At 42.9% G+C, this 12,377-nt stretch overlaps 1 protein-coding gene across 1 annotated transcript; it reads right to left on the reverse strand.

Moving 5' to 3' along the window:
• Window positions 1-1,274: 1,274 nt before the first annotated feature.
• LOC106609911 (pleiotropic regulator 1) lies at window positions 1,275-11,298 on the reverse strand. The gene is made up of 15 exons (XM_014208956.2): window positions 11,162-11,298; window positions 10,744-10,850; window positions 7,382-7,512; window positions 7,203-7,256; window positions 6,769-6,862; window positions 6,403-6,496; window positions 6,162-6,263; window positions 5,812-5,904; window positions 5,151-5,300; window positions 4,875-4,976; window positions 4,668-4,770; window positions 4,289-4,397; window positions 3,979-4,118; window positions 2,137-2,330; window positions 1,275-1,885 (listed from the first exon to the last, which is right to left on the reverse strand). The coding sequence occupies exons 1-15, from the start codon at window positions 11,168-11,170 to the stop codon at window positions 1,826-1,828; spliced, it is 1,542 nt and encodes a 513-aa protein (XP_014064431.1). The 5' UTR covers window positions 11,171-11,298; the 3' UTR covers window positions 1,275-1,825.
• Window positions 11,299-12,377: the final 1,079 nt, after the last annotated feature.

A 12,377-nucleotide genomic window follows, 5' to 3' on the forward strand; every position in this document is an offset into this window, starting at 1 on the left:
TAAAGGTAATGCTACCAAATACAAATTGAGTGCATGTAAACTTCTGACCCACTGGGAATGTGATGAAAAAAAAGCTGAAATCATTCTCTCTACTATTATGACATTTCACATTCTTAAAATAAAGTGATCCTAACTGACCTAAGACAGGGAATTTTTACTAGGATTAAATATCAGGAATTGTGAAAAACTGAGTTTAAATGTATTTGGCTGAGGTGTATGTGAACTTTTACTGTATTCTGATCAGGTATGACAGTTGAACTAAACTCACAAGGCATTTATAAGTTATATTCTTCAAGAATTAATGGATATGTGTAACATATGATGTAGAAACCGCAGATTTCCCCTTTAATGCACAGACTAGTTAACTTACACTGTAAAGGGTTTGCCAAGAATTTGACTAACTTACAGGCAGCTGTGGCAAGTCATTCTGTATTTCATATTACAGTACATCTACTGTAATAGTCTCAAAGCAAGTACTGTGTAATGACAGTACTATACGTAACATTGATCATTATACTGTAAAAAGTGAATCCTACCGTAATCGTAATGAATGGAAAAAATATTTTACAGTAAATACAAGGAATTGGTGCAGGCAGGTTGGCTGCTAGGTAAGGTTTTTACACATTACAGCATATAATTCATTTTTGGTGTCTTATAACACTTGCACTTCTGGAAACTTCCAAACTGGCAACGACTACAGGGGAAAACAGACCAAAAGGACATGGCAAAATAATCAACCGTTTAAGACTTGCCCCACTCCAACCTGTCCCCTATACATTTTAAATTGATGGGGCACTATAACCACATAGGAGTTAAATTGGTACAGCGCTCTCACTCACAGGTGCACTATAGCCTCTTACAAGGCACGCCTGAAAATATGTTAATAAGCCAGAAACAAAAATGTTGGCACTCCCAAAAATACAGTACGATATTCTGTGGGGTGGAATTACAGTACCATTCAAAATACAGCAAATATTTCCCCACCCAAAACTTCCCCCCACAATTTACAGTATGCTGCAGTAAAACGTTTGAGCAGTTTACAGTTAATACCCCAAATTGCCGTATGAATTCGTTTTACGTTACAGTGTACCTTCACTTTGTCTAACAGGTGAGCAGAAGTCTCACATTATCAGTGAAACCAGGAATACGGTGGAGCTCCAGGACTACCCAGGAGACAATGGATAGTGGGAGGAGATCAAGGGAAACAGTTGCAAAGACTACCGGAATGTTGTCACCAATGGTTACGCGTCGCTGAACTTCAAAATGAGAAGCAACATGTTTTTTTTTTTTAATGGTTCTGTTGATCATACAGTGATTTATTTCATACACCAGATTGTATATACAAGAGAAACGTGAATTTGTTCTGCAGTCAGTGATTCTGTTGGATCAATACAAAAAAATAAAACCTGACCTTTTCAAACTGCAGTTGAGAAAATCTTGAATTTTCTACACATGAATCGGATTTGATCTCAGTGGGGACTGTGTGCACACTAAGGAGAGCCCTTACGGAGCTGAGGAGTGGCTTCTCATGGTGGACGAGAATGACCAGAGCTACGAGAGAGGTCATCATCAAGAACAAACATTCTGGAAGGTTAAAGGCTGTCCATAACGGCTGCTTTGTTGGACTAACATCGTACACTGAAGACTGAAAATGGTACTTAGAATAATGAGTACATTGAACACAAAAAAGATTCAAGTGGAAATAAAAGCCAACTTGTTCAAAGTATGTTTTGTGTGAATATTCTTGTTACAAAAATTATGGGCTTCTATTGATGGGAATATTGACAACAGAAATGAATGAATGTAATAACTTCTTTGGCCAAAACTAGAATCTCTTCCTCTTGAGAATCTCCGGTTTCCAGTTGATTGGGTGGCTTTCCTCGGTCTGAAAGAAATAAAAATAAAATCCCACCCTAGTCAGAAACAAGAACTTATGAAGTATTCAATGGAATACTTCAGTTTCATTAGCTTAGCAATGTTTTAGTGACCGTCATTTTCCCTGATTGAATAAACATCCACTTTGGATGAGGTAGTAAAAAAAAAAAAAAAAAAAAAAAAAAAATAATTCACTATTGAATTACATCTCAAAACAAAAACTGATGTAGATATACAGCACATGATGAAAGTATCTCTTACCGCAGTGTCGTCCTCTTTGTACACCTTGATGGTCTTGTCAGCCTCGGCCGTGATCAGCCTGCTCTCTGAGTGGTCGAACATGCAGGCGAAGATCCCCGATTCGCTGTCCAGCGAGCCGGGCTGCACGGCGGCGTGGATACGCTGGAAGTTGTAGCCCGTCCGCCAGTCCCACAGGTGAATGGTGCCGTTGTCAGCTAACGGAGACAATAAAAAGCTGTAAGGTTTAGCTGTATCCTGGAATGCATTTCAATTAACAGGTGTGCCTTGTTAAGAGTTAATTTGGGGAATTTATTTCCTTCTTAATGGGTTTGAGCCAATCAGTTGTGTTGTGACATGGTAGAGGTGGTATACAGAAAACAGCCATATTTCGTAAAAGACCAAGTCCATATTATAGCAAGAACAGCTCAAATAAGCAAAGAGAAACATCCAGCATTACTTCAAGACATGAAGGTCAGTCAACAGGGAAAACTTTAAGAACTTTGAACGTTTCTTCAAGTGCAGTCGCAAAAACCATCAAGCGCTACATTGAAATTGGCTCTCATGAGGACCCCGCCACAGGAAAGGAAGACCCAGAGTTACCTCTGCTGCAGAGGTTAAGTTCATTAGAGTTACCAGCCTCAGAAATCAGCAATTAACTGCACCTCAGATTGCAGCCCAAATGAATGCTTCACAGAGTTAAAGTAACAGACATCGCAACATCAACTGTTCAGAGGAGACTGCATGAATCAGGCCTTCATGGTTGAATTGCTGCAAAGAAACCACTACTAAAGGACACCAAGAAGAAGAGATTTGCTTGCGTCAAGAAACAAGAATAATGGACATTGGACCAGTGCAAATTGTCCTTTGGTCTGGAGTCCAAATTTGAGATTTTTAGTTCCAACCGCCGTGTCTTTATGAGATGCAGAGTAAGTGAACGGATGATCTCCACGTATGGTTCCCACCATGAAGCATGGAAGAGGTGGTGTGATGGTGCTTTGCTGGTGACACTGTCTGCGATTTATTTAGAATTCAACGCACACTTAACCAGCATGGCTACCACAGCATTCTGCAGCAATACGCCATCCCATCTGGTTTGCACTTAGTGGGACTATCATTTGTTTTCAACAGCACAATAACCCAATACACCTCCAGGCTGTGTAAGGGCTATTTGACCAAGGAGAGTGACGGAGTGCTGCATCAGATGACCTGGCCTCCACAATCACCCGACTTCATCCCAAACCATCTCAATTGGGTTGAGTTGGACCGCAGAGTGAAGGAAAAGCAGCCAACAAGCACTTAGTATGTGTGGGAACTCCTTCAAGAATGTTGGAAAAGCATTCCAGGTGAAGCTGGTTGAGAGAATGCCAAGAGTGTGCAAAGCTGTCCTCAAGGGTGGCTACTTTGAAGAATCTAAAATATATATTTGGATTTGTTTAACACATTTTGGTTACTACATGATTCCATATGTGTTATTTCATAGTTTATGTCTTCACTATTATTCGACAATGTAGAAAAAAGTAATAAAGAAAAACCCTAGAATGACTAGGTGTGTCCAAACTTTTGACTGGTACTGTAGATCAAGACATTGGATATAGATATAGGGCTAGGACCTAGACACGGCTGCCTATAGGATTTCCTGTTACTTAGCCATTCCAATATCTTCGCTTCCAGCCTCTTCCGTTATCACTTCCCTTTTGTTTGTTGCCCATCTTTAGTAATGCGCCTTCAAAGCAACAATGCCCTTCAATGTACTATGATTAGAAAGAATCTGACCCAATCATCATGACAGAGGCTCAAAACTGTCTCTTTCAACAGCAACATATATACAAGGCCAGTTGGAAAAAGCGAAGGACGTTTTCATACCTCCCGATACCAGCACGCCGTCCGAGTTGACTGCCATTGCATTGATGATGGCGTTGTGTCCAGAGAGGTTCTGGATGAAGTTGCCGTCGGGGAACGTCCACTGCTTGATGTTGTCGGCAGAGCCAGAGGCTAAGGTATACCTGTAATGTGCAGCCAACCAATGGTTCAGTGTCAAAATACAAAGCACAAATAAAGTGAGCGACCCTATCAGCTATCAATCCTATCATTTACTACAACTAGTTAATAGAAGTTGACCAACTTGGGTGTGACATATGCATCATTATTAGCTACGTATGAGGAATTGACATACTGTCTGGGATGTAAGGCCAGTGCTCTGACAGACTTCTTGTGGTTGGTGAGAGTGGCTCTGGTCTTCCCAGCTATCAGATCCCATAGCCTGATGGTGGAGTCGTGGCTCCCTGGAACAGAAAAGGGCAGGGTCGTGTTCAGAAGGTCACGCCGTAGCAAAACATCTTGAAACGAACAAAACGCTGTGGTCTTATTGGACAAGTTCAAGCGGTATCTCCTATTTTCTCCCTACGGAACATGACCCAGGAGAAAAGGTCAAAATTCTGATTTCTCCTCGCGCCAGCTCATAATAGAACAAAACAATATAATAAGCCATTGATGGTACTTCGCAGTGAGTCAACTAGCCAATATATGAACACAGCTTGGCAACGTATCCGTACCTGTGATGATCTGAGGTTCGGCGGCCTGGCATCTGACTGTGGCCACTGTGTTGGTGTGTCCGGACAGGGTGTGCACGTTGGCTTTGCTCCTGATATCCCACACCTATAGACGCGCAGATTGTATATTGAAGTCCCAATACATTCCAAAATGTTCCACTAAAATAACGTTTTTGAAAGTCAAGACAACTAGTCATTAGCAACACCTACCCTGGCCGTGGCATCTCGACTGCATGTGACCAGCACGTCGATGGTTGGGTGCAGGTCCAAGTCGTACACGGCACTGAGGTGGCCGTGGTAGTGCCTGATCACCTAAAAACAGCAATCATAATTGGAAAAAACAATATGGCATTGAAACACGTGTAGTGGAGCAGAAATGAGTGGGCGTAACTAGACTAAATACTTAACTAAATAATAATGGACCTACAGTCCATTCAAACACAACATATAAAGTAAAGCAGAAATGAAAGGGTACTAGTACAGTACCTTGTTGTACTCCAGATCCCAGCACTTGACCTGCTTGTCCTCACCGCAGGAGAACAGGTAGGGACTCCGGGTGCTCACGGCCACGCCGCGCACCGTGCTGATGTGTCCCGTAAGGGAAAGCTTTAGCTTCCCACTGGCCAGGTCCCAGATCTGTCAGAAGAAGAAACAATGGGGATTTGACGTCACTTATAGCTGATCTATTAAGAGATACATGACTAAATGCCACCATTTGACAGACATTGAATAGATCAAATGGGTGCCCCAATGCCCTTATGATGTCACTTAATATTCAAATATCTTTTTTACTGGTTGCACCTTTTCAGAGACGATCTACACATTCTTCAGTCCCTGTAGTGATGATAGTGGTAAAAACTTAGCCCCTCATCCCTCCTGTCAATCACACACACTGATTAATCAAAGGACTTAATCTTCCTTTAAAGCTGCAATATGTAACTTTTTGGGCGACTTGACCAAATGCACATAGAAAAGCGCGTTACAGATTTCTCATTGAAAGCAAGTTGAAGAAGCAGTATTCTGTTCTATGTGCGCCATTTCTATGCTTCCCATTCTTAAGTTTCATTTTTGCGTCTTTTGCTTTTGTACACCCGCTTCAAACAGCCGTTTAGAAGATATAGATCTCTCGGTCTCTCTCTGTACTCACCTTAATGGTTCTGTCGCCAGCGCCGGTCACAAACCACTGGTTGCCGGGCTCTACGGCAATGGACCTCACCCAGCCAAGATGACCACTGATGACCTGGAAGGGATAAAGCAAACCTGTATCGGCTACTACACAAAACAGGGAGCAAGTCAATACCCCCGAAGGTATCTGAAACGCATAGGCCCTACATAAAGATATTCTAAAATGACGGTAGTACGTTTGAAGGACTAGGGACAGTTCCTTACAAAACATCAAGCTTTTGTAAGTGTGCCAAGTGCATTGATAAAGTATGTGGACTGGAGAGGAAGTAAGTGTATTCAGAAGCTCTTGATGTGACAAAATAATGTCCTTACGCGAAACAACTTCCATGGCGCGTGCCACTGGGGCTTGGGCATAGTGGGGGCTTTTCTGGCAACGAGGGAGGAGTTTTTGGTGCCGCCTCCTTCCAAAAGAGACTAGAAAGAGGACAGAAAATGATTATTCGAAGTCGTGGCATTATATCATACAAGGCTGTTGTCACAGAAATACATGTGAAGTGTTAGCAGACGCAAAAAGGTGTAGTACTAATAATGCGTATCGGAGAGCGTTACCCACCATAGCGTGTGAGTGAGAAGCGTGAGACCTCTCTGCCCCCCCCGCGTGTCTGTGGATGTCCCCGACACTGGCTGCTGTGCGACTGGCGTCCAGCCTGCAATTACACCAAAAAACGAAATGGATGCCGGATGGTCTCAAAGTACACTCATACGATAGGCAACCCCGATTGGGGTCTCGTGTTGATTGGATACAATAACCCTTTGCTTATTTCTCTAACATCTGGGGGTCTGTACAGGCGGTTGTAGTGCTATAGAATTACGGAAGTATCGTGTCAAACAGATGAATGTCTGACGTGAACTACTGAATTATGTTTGTTCTAGTGTCTTTTCACTTCAACATCTACCGTGCATCATCTGAAGTAAGTACCTGGCTTGTGATGGTGGCAGAGCAAGAGCCATGGCATGAACTCCCCCCTCACTGGGGTTCCTATGTATCTGAGTGTCCGCCGTCAGAGCCACCCCTGAGGATGACAATACACAGCATTATAAAAGTGACATAACACCCCCCCCCCCGAGGACACAATATGAATGAATGTGGTTTTACATGCAACAGTAGCATTGCATGGGGTATTGAGGTTATAGCAGAGGGAGGGTTCTCCAGGTCTGGTCCTGGAGAGATAATGGGTGTGCAGGTTTTGGTTCCGGCCAATCATTTAACACGCCAGATTCAAATAAATCATGATCTTCAGCCATGATTTGCTGAATCAGGTGTGTTAGGATAGGGCTGGAACGAAAGCCTGCACCCCAAGAACCTCTCCAGAACCAGAGTAAGGGATCCCTGGGTGAGACCGTTGTAATTACCAGGTCCTGAGGGGTATGCATGGGTCCCAGTGATCAAGTACTCTGGATCATCACCTGGAAGACCAGAGAGTTGTAATGAGAAATACTTGGAAGTTTTGACTTGTAATAGTGCTTATTCGTTGCCCATGAAAACAATAATGATATGTCAATGATTGACGTTGACGTGATGGCATTCTTACCAGGTTGGAGATAGTTCTGATTGCCATGCATGTTGGATCCCAGTGGTCTGTCCTTGCCCTCTTTCAGAACGGGCATGTGTAGAACGGCACTGTAGTCTGCCCTTAGCTTCGCTGCCATCTTCACCTTGTGACTACGAAGGGAAACCCTAGTTAACTCAATTGAACACATCAGGCTGAAAGTAGGGCTGGGCGATATGGCCTAAAAATGATATCTTGATCTTTTCAAATGTATAGGTGATTCACAATATACAGTACCAGTCAAAAGTTTGGACACGTACTAATTCAAGGGTTTTTCTTTATTTTACACATTGTAGAATGATAGTGAAGACATTCAAATTATGAAATAACATATGGAAACATGTAGTAACCAAAAAAAGTGTTAAATCAAAATATATTTAATATTAGAGATTCTTCAAAGTAGCCACCCTTTGCCTTGATGACAGCTTTGCACACTCTAGGCATTCTCTCAACCAGCTTCATGAAGAATGCTCCCACATATGCTGAGCACTTGTTGGCTGCTTTTCCTTCACTCTGCGGTCCAACTCACCCCAAACCATCTCAATTGGGTTGAGGTCGGGTGATTGTGGAGGCCAGGTCATCTGATGCAGCACTCCAACACTCTGCTTTTTGGTCAAATTGACCTTACCCAGCCTGGAGGAGTGTTTTGAGTCATTGTCCTGTTGAAAAACAAAAAATGATAGTCCCACTAAGCCCAAACCAGATGTGACGGCGTATCGCTGCAGAATTCTGTGGTAGCCATGCTGGTTAAGTGTTCCATGAATTCTAAATAAATCACAGAGTGTCACCAGCAAAGCACCCCCACACCTCCTCCATGCTTGGAACCACACATTGGGAGATCATACGTTCACCTACTCTGCGTCTCACAAAGACACATCGGTTGGAACCAAAAATCTCAAATTTGGACTCAGACCAAAAGGACAGATTTCCACCAGTCTAATGTCCATTGCTTGTGTTTCTTGGCCCAAGCAAGGCTCTTCTTATTGGTGTCCTTCAGTAGTAGTTTCTTTGCAGCAATTCAACCTTGAAGGCCTTATTCACCTGATCTGACTGTTACTTGAACTCAGTGAAACATTTATTTGGGCTGCAATTTCTAAGGCTGGTAAATCTAATGAACTTATCCTCTGCAGCAGAGGTAACTCTGGGTCTTCCTTTCCTGTGGCAGTCTTCATGAGAGCCAGTTTCATCATAACGCTTAATGGTTTTTGTGACTGCACTTGAAAAAAAACTCACATTTCTTGAAATCAAGGCAAAAATACATAAACTGTATTTTGATTTGTTTAACACTTTTTTGGTAACTACATGATTCCATATGTGTTATTTCATAGTTTGTCTTCACTATGATTCTACAATGTAGAAAATAGTAAAAATAAAGAATCCTGGAATGAGTAGGTGTCAAATTTTGACTGGTACTGTGCATTCACTAAAAATGACCAACCTCTTGTAGCAGGTATTTTGGAAAAAGAACACCGGTCTCATAAACAATCTCAAGCCCACACGCTAGTGACTAGCCAGCTAATCTTTATATTTACGGTCTAGCCAACTTGGATCTATTTGCTAGCCAACAAAGTAGAAAAGTTTAATTGTGATGAACACACCCTTCTGTACATCAACTGTTTGAACAGCACGCTAGCCTGTCCACTTCGTTCAGATGTTGACATCAAGTGGCCTACCTTATTTCTCAGAATGAGTTGCCATTATACAATTGCATTTTTAAGCTCTTTGCACATTTATAAAACAAACCGGACAGCTAGTGTAACAGTCTGTGGCTAAAATGCTGCTAGCGGTGCATAGTCCTGCAATGTTGCGCGTGACAGAAACTGAGCAGTCATTTTCCAGAATCAATGTTCATTGACACTCCCGTTTTCGTAGGGTCTGTTCTTCACACAACAGTAGAGACATAGAGGATAACTTTCTAACTATACCTTTTCTATAACAGTAAGATAATGTCTCAATGTGTTTCAGTGCTCATATGAGCAATTCTGTTGGACCAAACCTCCAATACAAATAGCGAGTTGAATCCGCTTTTTGTCAGAGAGGAAGAAGTGATCTTTCATCTTTGTTGTTCTGAGTGGCAGGAGCTTGGTGCGTGTGGGGGAGAAGCTTGGTGTACGAGGGGCTTGGTGTGTGTGTAAATGAGGTGCACCGTCACAGCAGGAGCGAAGGAGACAAGACCAAAAGATAACATGACAACAAGTGGACATACACGCTAACAAAAAAACTAGACTGATACAGGCATTTGGAATATCATACATTGAAATGAATTAGATATAATTGACCAGCCCTACCTTTAAACCTTAGTCATAACCAAAATAGATTCCGACCCTAAACTTGCTTACAGCTGCACTGGGATCTGACAGGCTTCTTGTTTAGATGCGGATGCTGCACGAGATATGGCTCAGAAAACGTACTTCAACCCAGGGATGAGAAATGCATTGTACTCAATTGTCTCATTATCCCAACTGTTACACTGAGAAGTTTGAACGACTGCTAGTTTTTCCGAAAACTCCCTTTTCTGTCCTCATGCTAGGTAGCAGAAGCCACCGCAGCCATTTTGGAAGGGCAGTGTCAGCCAATCGGCTCCTTTGTTGTTCAATTGTGATGTGCCATTCCACAACGGCTGCTGCTAGCTAGCATGAAGTTGAAAACTTCAGTTTACTTCCAAATGTGTCATTCAATCTTCGATGTCACTGAGTGTAATTCACATACTTACACCCCAACACACACGTTTTCACTAATTCTCCTATGCTCACAGTGGACTATCCACACACTCACACCCCAACACATACATATACACACTACGTACGCCCACACACACACACATGCATACTGACACCAGTTTCACAGTCCATTCACTGCTGCTACTGTCTATTATCTATCATTTTGCCTAGTCCCTACCTATATGTACATAGCTACCTCAATCACCATTCGACTCGGTACTGGTACTCTGTTTATAGCCATATTATTATTTTTATTTGTTATTCAGTTTATTAATTCCTCGAGTTACAAATATATAGATATTTTTAAATAGTATATTTAACTCTGCAGTTTTGGAAAGGGACCTGTAAGTAAGCATTTCACTACACCGGTTGTTTACGAAGCATGTGACAAATAATGGGACACTTCAGGGCACAACGCATTTCTCATCCCTGGATGAAAGTAGATTTTCCGAGCCATATCCCGTGCTGGGTCACGGTGTCTTAATTTAAACAGGAAGCCTGTCCGTAAGTAAGTGTAGGGTCGTTAACTATTATGTCTATGCTGAACACACAGACAGACTGGACCCACACACAGCTTCTCTTTCTCACACAACGACAGCATATTGTTATACAAAACATGAGTACCTTGTTTCATCCAAGGAGACTGGTTTGGCATGGTCAGCTACAAACATATCATGAGTCCTCTTGAGGGACCTGAACACGAGCGTGTGCACAGAGTGCTTCTGCACATCCTGAAAAATGAAATACACGGAAATATTACTTTCGACAAAAACTATATTTTCGTTGCTAGCTAACTGTCACCTACTGTAGCTAGTACCGTTAACGTACATCTCAACTCCACGATATCACATTCGCGAATGTAACTGCAAATAATGTTACACAACTGATCTAGCTAATATTCATTTTTCAAATTGAATGATTTCAAATAGGCCAGGTATAACTTAATGTTGCTAGCTAGCTATCACGTTAGCTAGTGGCGCGTAAGCTACAGCTGTTGTTATTTCAGCTTTACTGACAACAATATGCACGAAAGAGCACATACCTCAGTCATTTCTGATGTTATTAAGCCAGATAGCTTGACTATCGATAAAACAGAATAACTAGATACCGCTTGCCAAACAAACGCACAAATACTGTTCAGATGCTCCGGATACAAACAATCAGTTCACAAGTTCATTTCCGGGTCAAATATTTCCCCCTACGGCTGACGATTATCGCCACCCCATGGCCACATCTAGTAAGTTTTATGATACAAGTAAACTCAGCAAAAAAAGAAACGTCCTCTCACTGTCCACTGCGTTTATTTTCAGCAAATTTATTTAACTTAACATGTGTAAATATGTGTATGAACATAACAATATTCAACAACTGAGACATAAACTGAACAAGTTCCACAGACATGTGAGTAACAGAAATTGAATAATGTGTCCCTGAACAAAGGGAGGGTCAAAATCAAAAGTAACAGTGCATCTCCTCCTCATGGACTGCACCAGATTTGCCAGTTCTTGCTGTGAGATGTTACCCCACTCTTCCAACAAGGCACCTGCAAGTTCCCTCACATTTCTGGGGGGAATGGCCCTAGCCCTCACCTTCTGATCCAACAGGTCCCAGACGTGCTCAATGGGATTGAGATCCGGGCTCTTCGCTGGCCATGGCAGAACACTGACATTCCTGTCTTGCAGGAAATCATGCACAGAACGAGCAGTATGGCTGGTGGCATTGACATGCTGGAGGGTCATGTCAGGATGAGCCTGCAGGAAGGGTACCACATGAGGGAGGAGGATGTCTTCCCTGTAACGCACAGCGTTTTGAGATTGCCTGCAATGACAACAAGCTCAGTCCGATGATGCTGTGACACACCGCCCCAGACCATGATGGACCCTCCACCTCCAAATCGATCCCGCTCCAGAGTACAGGCCTCGGTGTAACACTCATTCCTTCGACGATAAACGCGAATTCGACCATCCCCCCTGGTGAGACAGAACCGTGACTCGTCAGTGAAGAGCACTTTTTGCCAGTCCTGTCTGGTCCAGCGACGATGGGTTTGTGCCCATAGGTGACGTTGTTGTCGGTGATGTCTGGTGAGGACCTGCCATACAACAGGCCTACAAGCCCTCAGTCCAGCCTCTCTCAGCCTAGTGCGGACAGTCTGAGCACTGATGGAGGGATTGTGCGTTCCTGGTGTAACTCGGGCAGTTGTTGTTGCCATCCTGTAACTGTCCCGGCAGGTGTGATGTTCGGATGTACCGATCCTGTGC

The sequence above is a fragment of the Salmo salar genome, chromosome 08 (genome assembly GCF_965601325.2).
Source record: "Salmo salar chromosome 08, fSalSal1, whole genome shotgun sequence".
NCBI lineage: Eukaryota > Metazoa > Chordata > Actinopteri > Salmoniformes > Salmonidae > Salmo > Salmo salar.

Excerpts from the sequence above, each read along its gene's own strand:
- LOC106609911 (XM_014208956.2), bottom strand. Across the intron at positions 4,119-4,288 it reads CTGGCCTTACATCCCAGACA|GTATACCTTAGCCTCTGGCT; the intron begins GTATGTCAATTC and ends TGCACATTACAG. Across the intron at positions 2,331-3,978 it reads CGGCGTGCTGGTATCGGGAG|CTGACAACGGCACCATTCAC; the intron begins GTATGAAAACGT and ends TGTCTCCGTTAG.